Source organism: Megalopta genalis, chromosome 9 (genome assembly GCF_051020955.1).
Source record: "Megalopta genalis isolate 19385.01 chromosome 9, iyMegGena1_principal, whole genome shotgun sequence".
In the NCBI taxonomy this organism is placed as follows: domain Eukaryota; kingdom Metazoa; phylum Arthropoda; class Insecta; order Hymenoptera; family Halictidae; genus Megalopta; species Megalopta genalis.
The window spans coordinates 9,933,229-9,959,588 of record NC_135021.1 but is presented as its reverse complement, the minus strand read 5'-3'; the positions used below and the strand labels follow the sequence as shown (position 1 = coordinate 9,959,588).

General features: G+C 36.7%; 1 protein-coding gene across 2 annotated transcripts in view; it reads left to right on the top strand.

The window, feature by feature from the left end:
* The window catches only part of LOC117225080 (ankyrin repeat and SAM domain-containing protein 1A), a 167,440-nt gene that overhangs the window by 35,251 nt on the left and 105,829 nt on the right, over positions 1 to 26,360 (top strand). The window contains exons 6-8 of one of the 2 annotated variants that reach the window (XM_033478398.2): positions 14,989 to 15,215; positions 16,859 to 17,075; positions 24,484 to 24,702. In XM_033478398.2, the coding sequence (XP_033334289.1) occupies positions 14,989 to 15,215; positions 16,859 to 17,075; positions 24,484 to 24,702 (663 nt within the window). The remainder of the gene's footprint in view (positions 1 to 14,988; positions 15,216 to 16,858; positions 17,076 to 24,483; positions 24,703 to 26,360) is intronic. The other variant, XM_033478399.2, reaches the window with a different exon arrangement.

The following is a 26,360-nucleotide window of genomic DNA, read 5'->3' as shown; positions in this document are numbered from 1 at the left end:
TGTGGATTTTATGCATGTTTGACTAAAATAACTAGGTTAAATACAAAACCGTGAAGACATTCGAAGAATTTAAGATCATCTTTCCAGTGTATGCGACGTATTAAATTAACTAAAAGAGGAAGTATATTTTTATCAGACTTAAGTTTCCTATAATTAGCAGAGATAATCTTTATTTTGCACAAAAATCTATCTGCTCATAATTTATGAGCTGATACTGACTTTATATTTTCCTTTTTATTTGCTTTCTGTATGCTATTAAACACGTCTCTTTGAAAGTATGATAAAAGCATTCAATATTTATTCACATATAAGACATGGAAAATATATTTACTTCTTAATGCATAATAATTTCTATCTTTATAGATTATAGAGATGTAAATTGTTTTTTAAACTTGCATTGCAATGATTGTGAAGAGAACATCGACATCATTTGATGCCATTGTGATAGAAGCTTTCGTAGTTGGATAGAAAATTAAATGTAGTTTCGAATTTAATAACATGTATATAGTCTAAACCTGTTCTTTGGTAATTGAGTGTACCTGTGTCATACACGACATGAACGTTAAAGTGTTAATGACATCAGTCACCGAGCATAAACGACATGATAATATAGAAATGAACGTGTTAGTTTCTTTATAAATAAAAAATAAAAAATTGATTGAAAATTTCTGTTAGTAGTTATCAATATCTTGTTCGTTCCCAATATTAAAGGTGTTCAAAAACTTGACTATGCTACTTAATGATGTTTATCGATCAATTAATATTTTGTCTGTCTTATTTTACTAATCTATACTAATGCAATTTTTTCTATTTTTGGTGAACACATAAATCAATGCTTATACCAGTTATTTAGACACTTGTTCTCTCATTTTTTATGAAAGCGTCTTCCTAATTTCAGCGATCTTAAAACAAAAAATGTGAAACCGGTCATTTTGAGCGGCTCAGTAGGTTCAGTGTTAAGTACGAAGAAGTTCTAATTGATGCAGTTGTGAAAGAAATCGTAGTGGAAGAAGTTGAAAGAGTTAGCCATGTTTGACACAATGTTTTAAAAAGTAACACCCCATTGGGTGAACCAGGGTGAACAGGGTGACCGCAGAATGATAGGATGATATGAAATAAAAAATAACTTTCGCAAACATATGTTTTTTAACTTTTTATCAGTTTACTTGCAAACATAATTAACAAATATTTTTTAGTATTGTGTGTGGAAAACAACATCCCTCAAATGACCACCACTTCCCTATTAAATTTCAGCTATTTTCTCTGAGTTTTAAAAACTGATTTCTCGCTGGAAAAAAGAAAATCAAAAAGCTTGAAAATTATCAAGTTATGACTTTTTCAAACCCTTTAGTGTTTCAGTGGCCACCCTATATATAAAGAATAAAGCAGCCAGTAAAAATGATCTGTTCCACTCATCTGCCATGATCGCCCTAGAATTGCACATTTAAAACTGCTCACTTTTCGAAGTAATTAATTAGAGAGAGAAACGTAGTTCTTACAAGTTAATAAACAATTGGAAGCTTGCTGACCCGCACGTTCTGCGAACTAAAAGACCAAGACCACTCCCTTCGTCCCGTGTCTGAGAGCTTTGGTCACCTTTTCCCGGGAACCGTTAGTGTTAACTACCGGGTAATGCGCGCCCCGCATTGTATCACAGGAACAACAATGGACTCGTTTCAGCTAACCATAACGATGTCGAGCCATTTGCAGCGTTGCCCATTAGAGCCAATCAGAGAGCACTGCGTTGCGTAATTCCGTCGAATACGATATGTACGTCCTCTGGCTGGCATGATCCGTCGCAACCCTCTCCTGGTTACACGTCCTATATTACCATCCTGCCGATCGCCCTCTCATTCCTCGCCGAGCCTCGGCGAATGCATTCGATCGCATTGTACCGTCAACAGCTCTGTCCATCCGTGCGGATTGCTGACCGCCACTCGATTACGAGGATCGTATTAATCATTACCTCTGAAACGTACCGACCTAGATCAGTCCGGCTCTCACGAGCTAGCTGAATCGCGATTGCTCGGACCATCCCAGAATGTTTAATACCCTTTCATGCCTGAAAGTGTTCTGTCGCTTGATAAACGCACCGCACCACGCCGATATCGGTACCGGTTTAACGGATTTGTTTTTAACCACGTCAAGGATCATCGTTGCTTCCCAGCTTATCAAGCGTTATTTTTTTCTGACTTCGAAATTGCTTCTTCCCGCAGAGGGATGAAAGTGGATTTCTCTTAACTCCCATTAGTAACGGAGTACACTCGGCCGATATTTCTCCCATTTTTCCTCTACGTTTCTGCACAACAAATTCCGCTTTGTTCGTAAATATAGGGGAGATCGGGGCGAAGTTAGCCCAGAAAAATTCGGGAAACGTTTTGTTTTGATAAAGATGGATCGAGATTATAGTTGATCGATGGAAATTGAACAAATCAATTAATCACATTGAACTGTTTAACACGTTCCGTGCCACGTGTACCATCGATGGTACACGCTTGCATGTTTACTTAGTGAACTGAACAAATTGTTTACAAGAAATTTAGAACCGAAGAATCAATTTCCACCGCAAGAATGGGCGTTGATAAGTTTTTGTTACGTTGTTATGTGTACGAGAATTAATAATTGCACGTAATACATCAAGTTTTAGTAAAATATCAAAGTGTGAAGATTCGAGTAAAAAAAGCTCGGCACGGAACGTGTTAATACATGCGTCAGTTTTTAAATCGTTATATTTAATTATATCTTTTCAGGATAACAAACTTTGATTAACCTCTTGCCGTAATAATATTCTAGTAATAACTTATTGAGTATAGATGTTATTCTGTTCTTTAAAATTGGAATAAAATTCTAATCTCCTGTTATCAGTATCTAAGCATTCAAATAAACTTAGGCACACAATAAGCAACAATTTTCTTTCCCTTCTAAGAAATTATTGCAATCGAAAAATTTCTAATCGCAGTAACTGCGAAGAAAATGGTATATCAAAGGGTTAAGAAATGTAAAAGCTGTAGGTTAGTTTTACGTTAAACCACTGTACCCTTTGCTCATGAATTTTTCGTCTGCTCTCCAATGCAGCTTAGTTTATCATTAATCGATTAATTTAATCATTTTGGAGTCTTTTCACATTATTATTAAATAAAAGTATTAATATGTATAGAAATCATAAACACACAGATAAAGATTCCTAATCGAATTTCAAGTAAATAACTTATTTATTCAAATTCCAATTTTTAGAAAACTATCGATCGGAGATGCTGATACTTTATTACTTTATTTATTTGTTGAATAAAAATATTATTATAGTTTAACGGATATGATTATCACTGTACCGATGAATCAATTATAGTATATAACTTTATATCGCATAAATTTTAATTTTGTAAACAACTGTTCAACAAACATTTGTTGCACTGTCTGTTTGACCGGGTAGCAAAATGACGGTAATGAAATATGGTTGAAAAAATAGTGTCTGTCGCGTGACCCATCGTGGTTCTATTTTTAGTCGCTTAATAGTGACCTGAAACATTCTGAATGACCGATTTTACATTTTTCATTTTTAAATTATTGAAATTGTAAGGCCTCTTTCACTCTCATAGGAAAAAATTGAAAAAATATTTCAATCGAAGCATACATTAAGCCAAAATAAATTCAGCCTGGTCATTGCTCTAAAGTAAAGTAGTATTGTTAACTTTATATAGCCCGAATTTTTTGTATAGTTATAAACGAAGTTACGTAACTTGAAACCAGGAAATATCAATCTCCAGATATAAATTAACAATGAATTCGTAACAAAAAAGAAAAATTTAATTTAATCTGACGTATGAAGTAAAAGTTGAAAAACGCGATGCATGAAGCAAAATCTTCAGCAAAATCACATTACAGCCAAAGTTAAATTGGTTTTGAAAAACACGATAAGTCACTGTGTGACTACAACTTGTAGTTTGTTAGCACGTTTTAATCGACGAAAGAGAACCGAAAAAGACAGAACTATAATAATTCAAACTATGTCGTCGTGGAATACCGTTCATGCGTTTCGATACGGCATCGAATATCTGCAGATCCATCTCCTGTCGTGTTTTCGAGCTTATATTTGCGCGTGCAACGCTTAATAAGTTGAGAATTCGTCGGCGATGTGACAGGTGAATTGTATTTAGCAAAGCATGCGTTTTGAAATTTATTTCACGAGAATGAAACACAATTCGGCGTTGCACGAGCGATTGGTAGATCGATGCGAACGATAAAACGAGCTTCCCTATGATAACAAAGGAGATATTTCGCGGCGGGTGAAAAGAATTTCGTAAATATCGCGGCGGGCTCGTCGCGCCCGTTCGATTTACTAGTATTTACACAAATAATCGGCGATGGTTACACGGCACGGTAAAAATGTTCAGTTAAATAAACGATATTGTAAGCACGAGTCTTTGTTATTTGATTAATTGAACCGTTCAATTGGATGATGCAAGATTAACTGGATAATCGGTTGCGCCGGTGCTGTGCAATTAAATAACGGGAATGAATTTCGGTGCCGGATATAAAACAATTCTTCCGGGCAGCATTTCGTTTACACTTTTTGTGTACACGTTTTTCCCACATTTCGTTATTATGATTTTTTAAACAGATATTTACCAAACTGGCCGAGACCATGGTTACAGTGCCAGCAAGCTTCGAACACGTTTTTGTCACAATAACTGTGGAAATGATTCAATAGATTCAATATTGACCCTACACGGCACCGTGTTATCGCATTAATAAACTGCACGTCTCTATGAATCTGTGAAGCGGTCAAATTAGTTGAATACATAACACTGTGTATGCCGATAACACGAAATAATATTTTTATTACAAGAACTAGTAGTTAACGGAACGAGAGCAAAATTCTGTCGTGTAGTTACAAATTTTCATGAGAGTAATTTGCGTCGCTGCGGAGGCTAATGAAAAACAAATTAAAAGCTCTTACAGTTTTGTTGGCTTTGTAATTAATTTTGTTGGTTAATTTGTAATTATTTGGGTGCAGCATCAAGTAATCATATAGGTATTAGAACTGATTGTGATAAAATTATACACTCAAATCTTATATTTCACAAGAGCCATTTTCTCTTCTCCACAATTAGGATAGATCAATAGATCAATCTTGTAATGTTTTAAATATAACTTTTTTCGTCAAAAATTTAAAATAAATTAACTCTTTGCACCACGATTTAATAAAATTTTCTTTAACAATTAATTATAATAATTTCCATTATAGAATGAGGTATTTTTTGTTTCTTGTATGTCTTCATTTACTTTTGTTCCTAAACTTCCATAACACAATTTAGAAATGTTTTATTACACAATGTTTCAATTTAGAAAAAATAAATAACATTCGTATTTATTAAAGTATCTATGAAATGTTTATCACATGCCTGGCTCATTATTAAAATGCAAGCGTTTAGTTTACATTATATTTCATGTGTTCTATGCATAAATTTTCGTTTGACAATCAAGTGGAAACAAGTTTAAAAATAGATTTGTAATCCTGAAACGATACAAATATTTACGCGTTGAGCGATGAAAACCTAAACGATAGGAAGATGCAAGACATATTTCAATTTACAAAGGAATCCAAATAAATTAACAAGCTATTTTGCCGAGCCTACGTTGCCGCTAATAACTAGACTGTAAATTTTATGCATTTACGATAAAAATATCTATAATAAGATACCAAAGTGTAAACAGATTACAAAAATTTAAGAACTTCCTGTTCAATTTATTTAAATTATTAAGCAAAGAAATGCATTTTGATTTAATTTCTGCTGTTTACAATTGAGATAGACCATTTCTATTTTACACAAAGATCTGCAGTCTACTAACAAATAATTAGTGATAAGTAGACTACAGACCTTTTTGCAAACGAAAAATTTTCTACGTCGATTGCAACAAGCAGAGGTTAAATAAAAAATTTTTGTCATTCTTAGTCCTCGCCAGACTACGCTTTGGAATAATCTATTTATGCTTGATTTTGGCATGGGTCAGAAATAACCCAACTTCAGCCTCCACGAGGTCCGTCCTCTGAGGTGGATGCTATAGCATTCTTTTTCATTGCGATACAAAATGACATGAATGCTATAACATCCAAAATAAGCCACATCATCATGCATTCAATTCTATATAGCATTTATTTTTTAAAAATTAATCTACACTTTAATGCAATGGCTAACTGGTTCATTCAGTATTTTCATTTTATTTTTTTTCTGCCTTGTGTATTTAAAAATTCCCGTTAGCTAGCGCAACGTGATATTCTGAGCGTTCGAATACAAAATGTGGCTAATCAAAATTTGGATATCACAATTAGTTTAAGAATGACCATTTTTGCAGTTCATCAAAACTTTAATACATTTCGCGAATGTATTAACATTGTATCCTCTGTTACAATCTAATAATAAGTAATTATTATAATACAATGGACACTAACCCCTTCTAAAAAAAGTGCAAGATTGAATCGATCTTCCGCACAATCCGCTACAAGGTAAAAGAATCTATTATGAAACATCCCTCAATTGCGATGCCTTCTTAAAACAGTAGCATAAACAGTACAATAAAAAAATAGATAGAGCATATGAAAATGGATGTAAAAACTCTACCCATATTCTTGAACACGGTTCTGTATTAATTCACTCACATAAATACTATCATGTAGCAACCAGCTGAAAAAATATGTTTATTCGAATACGAATGTTTCTAAGAAAACGGTGTTTTATAGTAGATACATGCTCGTACGAATTTACTGGTATTCTTTTTTATTTATATTAAATAAAATATCTGATATCTAGAAATATCAATCCATGGAACGATAGTATAAATGGTAATTATTCACAAGCATATTGTTAAATTCAACATTCCAAAAAACTTTTTCCTATACATCCAGTCGTGGCGCGACTTCAGTTTCCGAGATATTTGCAAAAATACATTTGAAACAAGATGTGCATATTTCCTACTTACGACATGAATTTGATTAGTCTGTGATATCCTATAAATTATAGTTTTAGCACTGTTTGTGGTATTTATTTCCTTTAGGGGTCACCTATCAGTTCGAAAACTAGATCGATTCAGGGTTGGTTTGGATTTAGGAACGCGTAAGGGTGGAAAGGGCCGGCTCGACCATACATGCAAAAAGCTATGCGAAATGCGGAACATCGCAAGCGTAGTCACTCGGTTTAACGGTAGGCTTCCTCCGGCTCTTCCACGTTTCTTTTTTTTCTTTAAAATTTAAAATAAAACACCTATGGTCGACATGTAAATAAACCTAGAGCTGAATAATGTGAACTGTAAGACAACAGAAACTAATAACACTCATGTAGAAAGTAGGACATATCTATATCTTTTTTTATTTTATTTGAATGCCGATGTTGACAACATATTTCAAAGTCATCGAAATCGGTGAGGTCGCCCCTAATGTACATAATTACCGTACAGATATTCAACAATAACATTTTTAAGGTGAAAACCTGGTTTAGGATGTTGAAATATCATTTATACTTAGGATTTTTTTCTGAACAACTAAAAATTGAACTATTTCAATACTTTAGGGAGGTTTTATTGATCATATAGACGGTTCAAAAAAATGTGTTTATTAACAATAAAGTCTCTTAACACATTAAAGGCGGGAGTCGTAGTACTACGATTTATCTCGACTTCTCAAAAATATGTACTTTAAAACATTTTTTGTAATTAGTGTTTAGTTCTTTTTTAATATTTCTTTTAGTTTTAAGAGTTTAAATAAACTTTTTTAAGTCTAAATTTTTTTATGATTACACAAAATATCGCCCGCTCTAGGACGAAAAACGAGGCGGTGCGGTCGCCGCGTTACCTAGCATACTTTCGTCAAGATCCCCCGCCTTTAATGTGTTAATATTGCTATAACTGCCCATATTCGTAGCACTGCGTCGCTGAATTTGTTACTTTGCGTACAATATAGCGAATTCTCTATGAAACCTCGAAAAAATATGAATTTTAAGAAAAAGTTACGCGCGATTCTTAGGGTATAAAATCGACTAATTTATGTAAACAAATTTATACCACTTAATCTTTTTATGACTGTTTTTAGCTCATCGATGATGGTCAAGTATTAGTCAACTAAAAAAGTGGTCGGGAAAGTAAATCAGTGAAATAACCTTTCTTCTACCCCGTATGGAATCTCTGAAAACGTGATTTCGAGAGAAACGCGTTTAAATTTTCGATACAAATAAATTGTAGTTATTGGAAACTAACTGCAGTGGGCTGTATTTACCGAAATACAGTACATTCTCCCTAATTCGCGCTCAGATTGCGCACAAAAATGGACAATTTTGGAAAAAGAGATATAATTACTCGAGCCTTGCGTCTCGTTTTTATAGTTACCGATTATCAACAACTATAAAAACGAGACGCAAGACTCGAGTAATTATATCTCCTTTTCCAAAATTGTCCAGTTTTGTGCACAATCTAAGTGCGAATTAGGGAGAAATTACTCTGGCACTTCATAGGCATATTTTCAGTGATAATTACTATCGATTTACGCAAAAAGAGTCGTAAATTTTCCGTTTGTAAACCAGATTCCCCCCTTAACTGGGGGGGAAAGTGTTCCATAATAGGTAGTTTTACCTTATGTTCTCGATTCTTTTCGTAGAACCCGCGTCGAAGCGAGCAGCGGATGGAGCTTGATTCCCCTAAAATGCCCCAAATTTTCATCCCTCCGGTGTTCGTTGCGAGTGTCCTCGGGTAGCTGCGAATCGGAATTGTATTTAACGCTTTGCTCGGCCAATTCGTTCTCATTCAACATCGCGGCGTCACGTCCATAATCCGGCTGGTAAGCCTTTAAAATAATCGACGTTGTCGGACGAGTCGCGAGAGGGTATGATATCGAGGGTGGGCGTTGCGGGACGAGGGGTTGGGTAACGAGGGCTCTCGAAACGGCTGGATAGAAAATCGTTCGGCGATCGTGCATCCCCGCGAAACGGCAGTCACATTGTAATCGGGTATAACGTCGGTTTTTCTATGCAGCTTCGCAGCCGGTAATCGCTTTAACTGGCGCTCGCCGGTTATAATGCGATCGCGTCGCGATATACAGTCCGATGAATGCATTTTCTGTCGCCGGTGACGCGGTTCTCGCTCGATCCGCTCGATCTCCGTCCCGCGTCCCCGTTCTCCTCGTCGATCGAGGCAGCGCCGCGTTTTATCCAGCGAATTTTGGTTAAACAGCCGGCCCTCCTGCACCCTCCTGCACCCTCTTGCACCCTCTCGCTTCCTCTTTCTCTCTCTCTCTCTCTCTCTCTCTCCTCTCGCTCCCGCGCGTTCCTGTCGTTGATAAACGCGGAGGATGCAGCGAGCACGCGTGGAAACAACCAGCTCGCCGCGCGTTTACACGCGGATACGGATCGAGCGTGGTCTCCGAGTGTGTACGCTCGGTGTTTGCTGCTTGGTGTTTGCCGCTCGGTGATGCACGCTCGCCATTTGTCGCCCCGCGTGACTCGCGGAGAACAATTCGGAGATGCGTCAATAATAAGGGAGTCGAGGTCCTTGCAGGGACCACGGGCTTTACCGCGATGCGTCTTTGTGACAGTGGATTATGGAGGTCGACTTTTGCCAGTTCGTTGTACGATACTCTTTTCAACTGCAACTCGCGAGCTAGGGTAAACTGACCAGTAGATGGGCAAATTGAAATGTAATTGATAATTATACAAAAACTAGATTTTTAATCCATATTCTTTTTATTTTATTTTAAAGGAAAAATATTTTCTTATCAGTGAAATATTCACTTTAAAGAAAAATGACTTTGTTCGTTACGCTGGGAGATTTTTAATACGGTCTCGCGTTGGCACGAGTTAATTTTTCAGTTACTTGTTAAACACCTGCCTAACGCATAAGTTGTTTTTATTTAAAAGAAGTCTGGTTTTATGTAAAAAGTTATGTAATATATAATTTTATTCGTAAATGACAATGTTTCCGTAGCTAAGTATGTACAAAATACAAAAGAAGTTACAAAATCTAGAAAAATAACTGTCACTTCTTGTACGAGACATGTACTTTCAACAAGATGGGGCTCTTCCTCATAATTCTTGAGCAGTAAACATTTTTTTGCATAATATATTTAACAATAAGTGGATTGGAACATACGGATCTTTTATAAGATGGCTTACCAGATTCTTCGATTTGTCACCGCTAGATTTTTTTGTGGGGATATACTAAAAATATTGTTTACACTACATCACCGATAAATTTAAACACGACATGCAAACTAAGGTAAAAGAAGCGTGTGCGTCCATATGTAGTGCAACATTGACAGAAACTATCAGATGTGTGGTTAGCAGAACTCAAAAATTCATTCTTGCTAATGGAAGTCACATTGAATAGCATATGTCGTCTTATCACTACAACATACTAATAAATACAACATTACGAAATGTTAAATTTATTTATTTTATTTCTGCTCTTGAAGACCACACTATACAACATATGATGTAGGAAAATATGTAACATTCCATTTTTTAAATAAATGAAGATCACCTTTACTTCTCGAAAAATATTAAAAATATGAATATATCATATTCCCACTAAAATATAGTATACCTTCCTCCTCTTTCGTATTTTCTGAATGTTTACTGTTTACGAAAAAAATGCTGTTACAAATTATGGCGAATATCCTGCATTTTTGTGTTGTAGGTAATAATTTGACTGCGCATCTTTTTGTGCAAAATAAAAATGATCTTCATCGATTGCAACAAACACGAGTTAAATAGAGATTTCTTTCTTTTTTCATTAATATCGAGTTGAACATAATACATACATAGATGGTCTTAAATTCTTTTAATATTTTCATCCTTTGAAATTTCACCTACTCATTTTTAGTTTAGTGATAATAGTCTGGCAAACAAAGATAGTACTATTCTGTTCTACTACTTACAAATAGTATATGATATTTTTCATATGATTCGTTGGTTCAAGAAGGGTTCCAACAAATTCGAGGAACACCAGGGCGTTTTGAAATGAGCTCTCGATGAGCAGGCGTCTCCATGTATGTATTGAAATGTATAATAATCATTTCGAGCATCTCCTTCGAAGGTACAGTAATTTCTCCCTAATTCGCGCTCAAGTTGCGCACAAAAATGGACAATTTGAGAAGAGGAGATACGATTATTCGAGCCTTGCGGCTCGTTTTTATAGTTACCGATTGTCAACAACTATAAAAACGTATCTCCTCTTCCCAAATTGTTTATTTTTGTCTGAGCGTGAATTAGGGAGAATTTACTGTAATCAGTAGGCTACGGATTTATATGCAAAATAAAAATTGTCTAAGTTGAATGTAAGAAACATAAGTCAGATGAAAACGTCTTTCCTTTTTTAATAATTTTAATAAGATGTATATAATATAAAAATATTCTCAATTTCTTCTCACGTCTTAACAGTTTTGTTCTTAACTTAGTCATTTTTGTCAAAAATGCATAAAATCCGTAACATAGTAATCAAATATAAAATGAAAAAAAAATAAAGTGGAATAGGGTATATGTTTATATGAATCTTTTTCATTACCGTTAGGTGCCGAATTAAACATAAAATATTGTTTACTTATCCTGGGACACATTGTCTATGAGGATACGATGGTTTGGAACAGTTTCATTGATTGGTAGTTGCCTTCTTCGCTGTCTTTTGCGAGGGAATCATGAAAAAGGAATCATGAAAAATCCATGATATATTTTGTTTATTTTTGGTTGCTGTCCTCAGGTTGCAACTGGCGTATGTTACTATTCAAAAGTATTTGTATATTTAGTGATCGTAATCGAGAGCTTTTTATTATTGTTAGAAATGAATAGAGATGTGTATATTTTTACAATTTTTATGAGTTGAAAATAATGTAACAATAGTTCTGAATTTTTCAAATATTTCCGTGGTTTCGCGTTTGATTAATTGATTTCTGTCGTAAATGTATAATTGTATTTTAGAAGACTTGCCAATTGTACTATTTTCTTAAACTAAATAGTTTACTATTATTTTGTCAGGTGTAATCTCTTTTCATAACATCTGTTGCAGTTTCAAAAATGCTTGTCTTAGATACGACAAGCACTCACATTAAAACAGTAGAATATAAATACAGAGTACAAATATTTGAGATAACTGAAGGATGTAAAAAGTACCTGTTTTGGGTTTGAATTTGTGGAAAAGTGCGCTTTTCGCGATCTTTATTTGTTTACAGCACATGTTCAACGAAATTTTCAATATGCATATAAGTTACATCTACAAAATGCATTTTAAAAATTTTCATTATAGGCTCGGATAAAAAAGTGGTAAAACGAGAGTTTTTTACATTTTTTTACTCCAAGTAGTAGCAAAATTGGAAAAAAATAATTTGAATCATTGTACAGTGAACTAGTTCTTCTGAAATTTACAGAAAACAAAATTCAAGTCATTTGGACCAGTTTTGAAAAAGTTACACCGTTTTAAAAGATGTGTGGACACTTTTGCTTTATACTGTATATATACAATTTCCAACTTATTAAAATTGTTAAAGAAAAATATCTCTGTTTGGCTTCCTTTTTTATTTCAGTAACAAATGTTCTCTTCATTTACGAAAGCTACGCACCAATATGCAGTAAACCAATTTGCTTAATTGCTAAATGTTTTTCAAACTGTCATAGTAAATAGCTTGATGTAAATCATTATAAGATAACGTGTCAAGTGGTAGCACATAAAATTAGTGCTGGATATACCTTGTAATCAAAGTGACTGGTTCCTTGATAGAGTAATGAGGAAGTATCTGATAAGATTAATGAGAGCAATAAGGAAAAATGATGAGCACGCATTGCTCGAGTCTGGCGGTTTCCTAGCGGTTTACAAATTAGAGCATCAACGCTATTCAAAAGTTTAGAAACATCGTAGTTCGTTTTAACGACTAGCCAGATACCCTAATCAACTTCGAGGCTGGCAGTTGCTGATACATCAATGAATCATCCAAAGAGATTCCGCTCTGCCTAGATACATGCCGTTCGAAACCGATTAGAACACCAACAACAAGTTCCAAACTCTCATATCACCAATACAATACACGCGATAACCTACACGGACACAAACTCAGTCCAGAAACATCGATTCCCCGATCTCCCGGTGACACCAAACGGCATCCTGGGGGCGCAACAAAAAAAAAATCTGGGAAAGCTTGCATCCGAGAAAAAAATTGACGCTCGCGTCGCGTAATGCAATAAGTTTCGCGCAATTCGATCAGCTCTCATCTCGTTGATTAGGTTCGAAAGGGTCCGGCACAATCTCCACGGTCAAACAGAGCGGCGCGGACTGTTGTAGTGCATGCGCGGCTGCTCGCCCTGTACGTGTGCGTGTTAGGCCGCGCGCGCGTGTTTGTACGTGCGAGCATTTTGAATGTTTGGATAGGCGCGAGACTACGGTGGCCGGTGCGCAGAACTTGATCGTGTGCGCGCTCGTTTTCGGTGTTGCCGGGTCCGGGCCGCGTGCGTACGCGAGTCGAGTGCACGGTTCGAAGTGTACACACGGAGCGGGCCGTGTGGGATACGCTTGTGTACCGATGCACACACTGCGATGATTGCGTTCACGCACGCGTTTCACGCGTTCGCCACGATATTTGGCGGATCGGCCGAATGCGGGGACGCCGCCGCGGCAGACTGGCCGCCGAACGACGGAAAGAGACCCTGGCCACGGGCAGAGATAGGGATAGAGATGGATAGATAGAGGGAAAGAGAGAGAGAGAGAGAGAGAGAGAGAGAGAGGGAGAGAGGGGGAGAGAGAGCAAGAGGGCGCAAGCCGGGACGAGAAGGGATTGGAAACGGGACTGGAGTAATGTCTATTATCGGATTCAATATCGGTGCTCTTGGTAAGCCAGTATACAAATACCCCTATGGCACGGTAATAACAACATAGGTGCACGTGAATCCGATTCTCAGCCGCGAATCCTATATGCGACGGATGGCTGCGGTCACTGCAGTCGGTGCATCGCTACCAGACAGATACAAAACGAAACCTGGGTTTCGCGCACCCTATCAGTCGAAATGGGAAATGCAAACGGCAAGCGAGCCACTTTCAGCCAACGTCGATTCTGTTACCCGCGAGTTAAAGGCAGGAGGGCAGGAAAGATTCTTTGATATCCATCCTGGGTCGCTGATCAATTTTCTTGATGAGTTGTCGTGTTCTACGTAAGCGTGAATGCTTCTCCAGCGGCCGGACCAAAGAGTGTAAATCGAATTTTGGCTGAGTTTTAATGTAACTCGTCGTTTTTTAAACAAAAGAAAGCGTTTCGAGATCGAATATGATGTCAACTTTTATATGTAAAATCGAACACCAGATCCGAGGATAGTGCAGCTGGTTACTGTGAGATGACCAATTACTGTGCCTTTCGTTCGTTTTCGGGCATAATTAACTTCATGTTTATAGAATAAGACACATTAAATGTATTCGTTACAGAGCAAACAAAATAAGAGAATAAACAAATTTAATTGTCTTGATTAAATTTATACAAAATAAACAAAGTAAAAGAATGAAAAAATTAATTACTCAATTTATTAAATTTATTCAGGATAAACAAGATAAAGGAATAAAAACGTTTAACTTCTAAAATTAAATTTATTGAAGAATGAACAAAATAGAAGAACGAAAAAATATAATATCTGTTATTATAAAGTTAATTATGAACGAAACCTATGTTGCACTTTAACCCTTGTGTGTACAACCGGGTATCTATTTCTTTCTTTCCTTTTGCAATCTTTAGTAATTCTAGGCAAAATGTTGCAAAACCGCTCGCACAGTAACCAGCTCCACTACCTTACAACTTCGGATTGACGACAATGATTCATCTGTCATCCCCTTTCTAGGTTAAAACTAATCTTGATGCCTAACCCAGACCGCGTTCGCCTCTGGTGAAACGATGTGAAACAGCATGAAACAAATAAATATGAAGTAAGAATAAGGAAGGGGAAACGATGCCACGTGAAAATTGTTTCTTTTTAATTTCAGAGCCGTGGTAGAAGTGCTGCTTGCTGCAGGCGTCGACGTAAATACGCGGACGTCTGCAGGAACCGCAATGCACGAGGCAGCGCTCTGCGGAAAAATGGAAGTGGTGCGGGCTCTACTCGACAGAGGGGTTGATTTGGGCATCCGGGACTCAAGGCAGAACACGGTCCTGGATCTTTTGGGACAATTCCCGCCGCACGTCACACAGGATATTACCGCAGTGATCAAAAGTGCGTGTACGCGATGTGTAATCCTCTTACAATCGATTTCTACTTTCTGTGAATTAGAACGGAGCAATTATTGTGGTATCAAAACAGATTGCCAGAAAAATTGGTATTTATTGCTCGATATTGTAAGAACTTAGCTGTTAAGTCTAGATCTTTATATAGCGGCACATGCGACTTAACGGTTGTAATATGAAGAAAGAAGAGTTTAACAATATGGAACACAATATGCTAATTACACTTAATGCAATGTAGGCCTTGATAGAAATCGTAATAGCAATTCATAAACCACAAAGCTATGTGTTTTCGAGAATAATGTAATGTAGCAACTATCTGTGATTGAAACGATTGCTACACACTACAATATTTATGGCTGCTGACATGAACAATGTTATTAGACTGTCGGTTCAAAGCCAGTGTTAAGATCACACCTTTTAATTTCTTTATAGTATTATAGAGTGAGAAAACCCGGAACAGAAACTACCATTGTCAATTAGGCAGTTTGAAGCTATAATAGAGCATGCTGGCTACATGCGGATCATGGAAATCCAAGAGTGTCAGTTGATTCTTAGAATTCTATGCAGCTTCAATATTCTTAAAACAATGCAATTCCTGGAATCCTTTATTGTTGTCATTGAAACTGTCTCTTCCGGTGCTATTATTTAAACAGTTTCCATGATCCATGTTGCTCCTGTCATATTTGCCAGACCTTAATTTAGATGTAGTGCGTTGTTGTTGTCAAGCCTTTACACTCGAAATTATTTCCACTCTAAATTCAAAACATGTTTTCTGATCTACAGTATCTTCATTTGATATGATTTATTGCATTTTATTCGTATAAAATTGACCTATTCTTTCGCACAATATTTACGCTTTTAATATAGTTTTCGAAATATAAAGAAATTATTTATTATTAATTATTATTTTGAACTGCGGTATAACAATTTCTAGTGGCTCCTAAGAGTCGCCACTCGAGTGTAAAGGGTTAAGTACACAAATCCGCTACAGATCAATGATTGGTTATGTAAATTAATGAAACCTAGGACCGTTCAATATATAGGGTGTTCGTCTATAAATGACCAAGTAAATTGTTATATATCTCGTAAATTGTTAAAGGTGCGAAGAAGTTTAATAGGAACACATAAATTACTTCTTTCTATCTGTGATTTGTCCGAGTTGTGAAGGTCAATTCAGTTGTTTCTTTTTAAAACGGATAAGTATAATTTTTTACATATTTAGTTAGTAGAGGTCATTTGCAATCAAAATAAAATTAATACAAATACAATATACAATACACATTGCTACCTTAATACTTAAGATGCCGATTACCTTCTACACGATGCATAATAGCAATTTTTAACAAGATATTATTTTGGTTGCAAATGACGATACTGACTAAATATTCACCAAAAAAAATATACGTATTCATTAAAAAAAAAACTAAGTTGATTTTCACGACACGGACAGATTACAGATAAAAAGAAATAATCTACGTGCACCTTGCAGCTGATTTGAAATAGCGTAAATTTCTTTTCTTAAACTGTTTTGTACGTTTAACTATTTACGAAATAGTTGATTGGACATTTACAGACGGACACCCGGTATAATTTCCAAACGATTAACACTTGAGAATAACTGGTTGCTGACAGGGCATAGGTCTTCCTCTGGCGTGGAGAGCGATGCCGACAGTGAAAACTTGCCACCTATTCCGGTCCAGGGCGGCGACTCGTTGGGCAGCCCTTACGAGAACGTCCGGCCAGGGGACGATCTCTCGCCGGCAGAAGGGACGTCGCCCACTCAATGGCAGTTCTATCATAAGCCTCGAGACGACGATCGACGCGTTTCCGGCACTTCCGTCATGTCTTTGTGAGTATCTATTTTCTCCCCTAACATACGTTCTGCCTACGCGCGCGTCTTCGCTTGCTGTGCTCCCTTTTCCTAGATCGTGAACTCTTTTTCTACTTTTTTATATATGTGTGGTCTTGCGTGCTAATCGGCTCTCAGCCCTGCTACGTGTTGTCTGCGAAGCGGTGCGAGTGTCTTTTCGCATACTCGGTGTAGCTCGAACGTGTTCGGTGTTTTCGGAACATCTATGTACACTAAATTCTCCCTAATCGACGCTCAGCTTGTACACAAAAATGGACAATTTGGGGAGAAGAGATACGATTGTTCGAGCCTTGCAACTCGTTTTTATAGTTGCCGATTGTCAACAACTATGAAAACGAGTCGCAAGGCTGGAATAATCGTATCTCCTCTTTCAAAATTGTGCATTTTTGCTTCCAAGCTGAGCGTCGATTAGGGAGAATTTACTGTATTGGGTCTCTTTAATAATTGGAAAATTGGAGCGATAAATGTACAAATGTCGCAAGCAGAATTGGGTAAAATGAGAGATACAGTAGCGGACAAAAGATTAAGACGAAAAGAAAGGAAGAAAGAAACTGGTGAAATTTACTTGAAAATCTTCTTCGGAACGACGACTCTCGTATCGGAATCCATAAGAAAAAATGGGTGAGGGCCCCAGTTACCGTCTCATCGAATATAAGTTTTCGTTCATCTATATATTTTCAGCTGAAATTTAAATAGGAATTCATTTTTCCTTGCATTTCATATTGTTTAGATTTCTAGTTACAAAACAAAATATTTTCCGAACATTGAAGGCTTAAATTTAATATGAAATTAATGAAAACGAAAAATAATGTAAATGTCCCAATTACTGATGCTTCAAAAAGTTACTTGTACCAGTTATCGTGACTTAAATACCGCCAAATCCCAAATATTTTTAATTTGTTTGTCATGCATTTTTGAATATATTTATATGAAATTAACTTTCTATACTATAAAATATAGAAATTTCTATAAAAAAACTTTCTATAAAATATAGAAATTTTACTGAACATAGGGTTTGAAAACAATCGGTACTTCAACAAATTTGTAGGTTACACACAAGAATTCAAAAACGTCGACCAGCTCTATACTGCTTTATTTATTCTAAAACTGTACACGAAATGTCTTTCTTTATAAAGACTAATGCTTTTTATAGTATAAAAGCACTGTTTTAGTCGACTGAAAGCTAACTATTTAAAATTATGACCATTTACATAAATTCGATTCCTTAATTATATGTATAAGTAGTATGACAAAATATCTTTTAATAATTTTTATATAGAACTTACAGTAAACTAATGGAGTGCTTAAATGATTTTATTCTATTAATATAATATCAAATGTTATATTCAAATTTTTTTGTTTATAAGTCTTTGTCATATTATTATGATTATCGTTAAAATAAATGAAAGTGACGGTATTTTGGACAACTTCTATAATTGGGATTCTTAGCCTACAATTGAACTTCGACTGCTTCAAGAATAATATTTTTCGTCAATCCCAATTTGTCCAATGTTTATGAGTCATAGCAGATACAAGCTTCATTTTTCGATTTTTTGTACGCTTTGTTGGTTTCTTACGTGGTCTTTGTAATTGAAAATGTTGGAACTGTCTTCCAACTATGGCAGCATTGATTTTTATATCATTGTTTACATTTATTTCAGCTGTAATATCAGTTGCAGAACAAAATGGATCCTTTGCGCGCAAGCGGTGGATGGCGATGATCCATTTCTTCAGTTGTTTTTTGCAGTCTGTAACTTTTCAGTCGACCAGAATAAAGGACAGTCTTTATAAATCTGTACCACGCTTGTTTCCAAGCAGTTTATGATCTATTAACTGATCAGTTGCAAATGTTATCAACTGTTATCTTTCGGTTACATAGTCTGACGTCCCGTTCTCTTTCGATGTGCAGTAAATTCGGTGGTTTACCCATACTTTTATACTCGGTAAATGAACTTGAATCAACCAAAGGTACACTACACACGGATTTTGATATTCGTATATTGAAATAACAATCGAAGTTGCAACGTGTGTCTCGCTGGATAGAACGACGTAAACTAATGTTCGTGTAAAAATAGATGTCGAGAGATCAGAAACATAAGAACGAATGCGTCTTGCTTAAATTTCGCAGCTCTATCTTCAAGTTTAAGAGAGTTAAACGTGCATTTGTAGATTTCGAATCGAATGAAACTGAATAAACAAGTAACAATTACACAATATGCGTATAACTGAAATTAATACTCGTCGACTTAAATTTATGAACACTACTGTAGGTTTTAAAACTGACCAACGGAGAACAAGAGTCTAAAGAATAAGATTCTATATACATATACGTATATATATTAAGAATATAAGAATATATATAATATAGAATATATATAATAAGAATATATAATAAAAATATAAGATTGTGGATGTGTTGTCTCCGCGAAAAGTGATACTTAACACATCGCCAGCCGTAGAGAAAAAATTATACAAAGCTAACAACAATTTCGATCATAATTCAACAAATTACTTGTGTTCATATACTGTAGCAATTTCATCGTATTATCGAATTTATTTCTTTATCGGTAAATAAAATGTTAAGGTAAGAAAAACTGTCACAATATGTGCAGTCTTGCCCATGACGCTTCGGTCCAGTTTTTGGTTTCGCTCGAGTCATAGAATTCTAAGAAGTTTTCGCGATGAGTGCAGTGCATGTAGAACGATTTGATGTGGTGTTTTTATGCTTGCATCAGAAAGAACAAGGATGTCTCTGCGAGAAGTACAGCTGAATACTTGCACAAGTGTCTCGCGTTTGTCAACAAGTGGGACAACGTTATAATGCGATGAAAAATATCGACGATCAACGCGAGCGTTTACTAAAAATGGATCATCTGTTACAGCACAGTATAGTCATTTTTTGGACATTTATTTAAAATAAGATTAGTGTGTTTTCATTTAGACAGTCATTACACAGTCGTTAAAAAGCTGACCTACCAATAGATTTTTAGTAGGTAAAATGTTAACCATCAAACACTCTACACTAATTATAAACAGTATTTAGGGGTAATATTTCACATACACATTTGTATTTTACAGTACAATTTACAAAATAGTATTTTATTTATAAATGTTTGTATCAACATTCGAACGGCTGACCTTATTAACAAAAATATAACAGAGTATGCTTAGGATCATTTATTATTTTACTTATTAGCTTTTTTTAGCACATTTAGATACGTCAGAGTTTTTATAAATCTTAATGAATCGTGTGAAAATCTACATTAATTGCCAGGAACTCTGTAATCAAATAACAAATATTTTATACTCTGGGTCCAAATGGACCCAAGCACCACCGTTCGAGTGTTCAAGAAATTCATCGAAATTAAATATTTTATTTTATTTATATTATGTTTTTAGTGGTGAATGGAATAGGTTAAATGACCACTGGCAAAACGTATTCGATCAAATAAATTCAATTATTACCTGTGAAAAATATCATGCTCGGACCTTCGCACAAAATGAAAATTTTCTACTTCGATTACAAGAAACAGGAGCCAAATAGAAATTTCTTCGTGTTTGGTAATTTGGAGTAGTTCGAAGTAATATATCCATATTCTTAAAAATTTTTTAGTAAAAATTTTTAGATTTCACCTACTTATATTTTATTTAAAAATCTACAATCTCGCGATGCTAAATCGAATTCTACATATATTAAAAAACGATTAATATAAAAATATATAAATTTAATACTGCTCAAACAAAATAAGTAAACAATTAATAACTTTCAAATAGCAGCAGACCGGACGTTTTTAATAAACATATAATTTCACCAATAAATCGTATCGTTTCCGTAACATACTCCTAAATAAACCTTCAACAGCCTTCAACCACGATCCTGATCGAGTACATTTTGCCAGGGATGCCATAACCTATAAGCTATCTACGAAACATCAACGAACATTTGAAGTATTCCCATGTTCCGAAAGAAAGCTAAAACCCGAGTGAAACCTAGTATTTCGATCGGTAACAACGAGCGTACGCCAATCGACACACCAGTTAGAAACGAATCGGAGCGTCGATGATCGGCCATGTTTCACTTGCCGAAGAAAATGAACAGGGGAACAACAAACCGGAAAATAAAAACCGTGCCTACAAATCGCACAAAAGAACGACATCGTTCGTTAACGACCAATCGCGATACTCTTCGACGACAGCGACGTTGACGATGACGCATCGCGTGCAACGCGACCGAGTATTATGTGCAACGGTTGTACGAACTTCGAAGGAACAAAACGAAACGAACAAACGAAAAAAAGGAGGAGGGTTGAAAGGGAGACAGAGAGAGGTAGAGATAGAGATAGAGAGAGCGAGAGAGCGAGAAAGAGAGAGTGAGAGATAGCTAGAGAGAAAGAGAGAGTGAGAGATAGATAGAGAGAAAGAGTGAGCGAAAGAGAAAGAGAGAGTGAGAGATAGATAGATAGAAAGAGTGAGCGAGAGAGAGAGAGAGAGAGAGAAAGAGGAAAAAGCGATCGTGCCCAACGGGGTTGGCGTATTTGTGTTCACCGGGCGTCATCTTCGTTGAGAAAAGAATATCGCGTCAGTGCATCGGATAAGAGCGGAGGCCGGTAATATTTTCTAGAAAGATAAAGTATATACATATACATGCATGTACACGCGTACACAGGCCCAGAGGTGGATGTACAAGTGGATCTACATAGAGCTAGTATAGGTGAGCGCATAACCGTGGCAGCTTTAATATAGGAGATGTTGGGTAAACAAAAGCGTAGACGTGGACCGGCGGGTACACGGAGTGAATGAGCGGAGAGTGGCGAGTGCGAGTGCTCGGATGATGGTTAGCAGTGGTACCGTTAGTACCGATGCCGGCGGTTCACCCGCCGAGCCGAGCCGAGCCGAGCCGCGCCGGGTGCGCTGGGCAGAGGCAGAGGTGGAGGAAGAAAAGGTTTCTCTCGGACCGAAAAGGGATGCTGAGAGTGGTGGTGGAGGTGGAGGAAGAGAGGTTGGAGGAGGTGGCGCGGCCGCGTGTAGCTCCAGCGCGTTAAGCACCGCTTGGCTTGGTTTAATTTTCCTGATGTAGGTAGGCGATGGTGGGTCCGACCGCCTCGTTCACCCCTGGGTCACCCCCGCCGCATCACCCCATCGGTACCCTCGTTCTCCGTCTCTCTCCCGCGCTCCTTCTGCCGGCGCTACCGCTAGCTGTTAAGCGCTACCGGTTGTTACGGCCAGACAGAGAAAGAGAACGCTGGGCGAGCAAAAGACTGACAGAGGGAAAAACGGAGAGGGTAAGAGAGGAGAAAGAGAGAGAGAGAGGGCAAGTGGAAGGTAGACGGATCGAGTGGACGCGGTGGCGAGCGGGAGAGAGACCGGAGGAAGGTACCAGTGCTCTCCGCACCTCCACCATCAATGTTTGACGTCGGTAGCCCTGGCTCTGGACCGCCTCGAGATGAATCCATCACGTTAAACAATGTAAATGTTAGCCCGTCTCAGCATAAAACTAATAACCATTGCTCTCTCCCTCGTCCTATGGGCATGGCCTCCAGCCGCGGTTCGCCGGATTCTCGTTCACCTCTACCTTCGCCTGCTCCTACTACTACTACTTCTCCTTCTACTCGGCCTCCGCCGCCTCCTATGCCTCATCTTCCTCGTCTTCTCTTTCTGTTTCGACCGCTCGCTTCCGATCTCCGCTACGTGGCCTCATTAAAAAGTCGGCACCCGCCGACGCGCGGACGTCTCCTGTTACCAGTTACGCATTGTTGGGGGGTAACGATGGTACCCGAGTGCTATTCTTCCGCTACTGCCTGACCAATGAGTTCTTATGCTTCGTTCGGTCGACTATTGTGTTGTCGGTATGGTTGCGCCGCAGAATCCGCCGCGCGATTGGGTATTTTTGCGGAGATCGTTTGAATATCGTTCACTCAGGAAATGATTGTTTGGGGTAATGGAGCCGGTTACTTTGGGCTGAACAATTGCTGCGCCTTTGGTTCGTTTTCAGGCACGATCAACTTTATATTTATCGTACAAGACGTATTAATTTTTGTTAATTAATCTAGTTTGTTCTGTTTGTAATAAAAATATTTAATATGTCCTATTCGATAAATACAATGTTAATTATAAAGGAAAACAGACCAGAGGCACAGCAATTGGTCATCTATAGTCACCGCCTCCACTACCCTAACTATAATGTAGCATCGTCTTATCGTTCTAGAGTTTTTTTTCCCTTTTCATAATTAACCCTTGTACGTAAATTGGGTCTATATGATCCAAAGTGAGAAGCTAGAATTCCTTATTCTTCCGCTTTTAATCCATTATTTGTACTGAAATTTTTTCATATTCTCGAATGTATAGCAAATGTTAACAATCTTTGCAGAGGCAAATGTAGTTTATATTCTATATTTTAATAAGAATCATTTTTATTTTTGTGTACATATATAGAATTTGTGGGCCATTACACCATACATGCTCCAGATTTTAATGAAACTTTATTTTCTGTGTCGTTGGAAAATGAAGGGCCGATCATGCCGATTACGTTTATGCATAACCATATCACCGGCGGAGAATTAATAAAACCGCAGTCTATTAATTGAAGTTTCACTCCAGAACTCCTAAGAAGTGAGGGGAGGGGATAAAGAAAATATATATAAATATTAAATTTTGACATGTAAATAACATTAAGTAATTTTCCAAAAAATTTTTACACATGCAATTCGTGTTAAACGTGTGCTTGTTAATAAAATCCGCACATAATTCACATTTGCAGGTATCTGCACTTAAAAATTACATGTATATGTTAACAATATTTGAAACTTTCACATGAATGCAGTCCAGTGTTTATCGCTTTTAATCAATTTTGTACAAGTTTTCTCAAAGTGAAAAATTCTTATGAAATGCATAAATAACTGAAATATAACACGTGTAAAAATGTATTACACACTTTGCAGTTGATATTCTATAGGGAATAATAAAAATAATTAATTTCAATTCGATTTGAAAATTTTCGCTTTACAACGTTATATCGGCTCATAGAGTTATCCGAAAGAACTAATGTTTTGGATTTTGAAGCTTCGATAAGTGCTCGCTTAAAAGGAAAAAAAGATTTATTTCAATATAAAAGTTGAAGAATTGACTTTTGGCCACGAATTACCGGTTCCCGCGCTACTGCGCAATAATAGCAATATGCTCGAGGGCCGAAGAAAATAATAGTTCGCTGTTACTGTTGCATTTTAACGACACGAAACACAACAGCCTCCGTATGGCGCACTGTTCAATGCTGCGTTCGCTTCGGCAAATGAATGCCAGTTGCGTTGCTTCGCTTTCAGTATGCGATGGTAGATCAATTCTTAGAAACCGCACTCGAATCTGACGACACTCGATGGATTGCGGATTTCAGTGAAGACGAGCAGATCGGGGGACCAGTGAACGGAGTACGGAGGACCCTCCAGCAGACAGAGGACTCCGACCCCAGTTCCGTCTTCGACAGCGTCTTTATGTCCATGTCCGACACTCTCAACTCGATAAATACTCTCGAAAGTTCCGATCAAACTCCCGACGACAAACCACAAAACACTACCACCAACAGAATTTCATTAGTACAGCGCGACACCACACGGTAAAACCATACAGACATTTCGCATTACTATAGTAACGCTTTCGATCTGTTTGCATTGGAACCGTGCCATTCGTTCCTCTCTTAATTTTCTGCCGAATCTACGAATGAAACCTGTTGTCCCACAAACGTTACATAAGTCTTCGATGTTGAAACGAAACGAGAAGTAATAAGAATTATTTGTTTTCGACATTAAATTGTTTTAGTCAATTTGTCTTTGGTGTGTGTAATATATGTTATTTACTGCTCTCAGTTGTTATATATAAAATATTGATTTGTATATAAGACATGATTTTGTTCAGACTAATGTATACTGTGACGGGGAATTAACACTTTGACTGACCATCACCCATGTTACAATAATTTCTCCCTAACTCGCGCTCAGATTGCGCATAAAAATGGACAATTTGGGAAGAAGAGATCTTTTAGTTGTTGACAATCGGTAACTATAAAAACGAAACTCGAATAATCGTATCTCGTCTTCCCAAATTGTCTATTTATGTGCGCAATCTGAGCGCGAATTAGAAAGAAATTACTGTATGTGGAATTATTTACTGCGATTTGAAGATAAATTTTTATGCTATTTTATCACCTTTTCCTAATTTTAGTACGATCGTTGAACCGGTAATTGATGTTATACAATTTAATTTTTTAATTTTAATGTGGGTCAAATAAATTACTTTAATTTTATGAAGATTTTGACATGGCTGTTAAAAAGCATATTTAACACTGGAACTATCGGGTCCTAAACGCAACTAATATATAGTGCCTTATAACAAAGATTAGATTTATTTATATTTCATAGGAATTTCATTCCGATGAACGACGAAGTTTATCTAAAAATTATTAATTAATTTTTATAATGTCAGGAACGGTAAAAGGAAAAATCAGACACTAGGCATTCCGATTTGTTTGGTAGTTCTAGTGTTAATCATGGTCCGACAATACTTTTTATGGCCGAACGGCTGCCAACGAGTACATCTCGATCTAAACGATAAGCATTCCCATTCAGAACCGATTTTATAGGTCCAATGTTCTCAAATTACGTATACATGCTTGGTTATATTTCAGAATAACATGGTGTAGTTTTATGCTATTACCTTAAACAGCATGTCACACTTTTTACGGTTTCCACGATTTAAGTTGTATACTTTCCAAGGAACAAAACCATAATCTAAATGTATTTAAAAGCGAACTAGCGTGATGCAGGACAAAAGTTTATCGACAAAACGATTTTTGACTCCTCTGAATGGGAATACCCTTTTTTCGTTACTACAAATTTCTATATAAGATCTGCTATTACCTTTTTAAAGTACTATGTATAATTTCTTTTTTTCCTTATTTAGTACTGCGATGGATACATAAAGGACATGCCTAATTACCAGTCTAATTCAGAGGAATTCTTTCTGAAAAATTAATGGACTTAAACGGGTACCTTATTTACAAATATAGATGTTGCCCAATTTGTAACAACATTCTTGCATCAAAATCTCATGAAACATTTAAATAACAGTCTCTGTTATTCATAAAGCTGAAAAATTCGATTTTTGACAACACTCAGTCGTTTATCCAAACTGTATAATTCTACCATGTTTAATTTCTTCATTTTTGCGAATTAAAGAGAGTGTTCCTATTAAAAAAATATTCTTTGCCCAAACAAA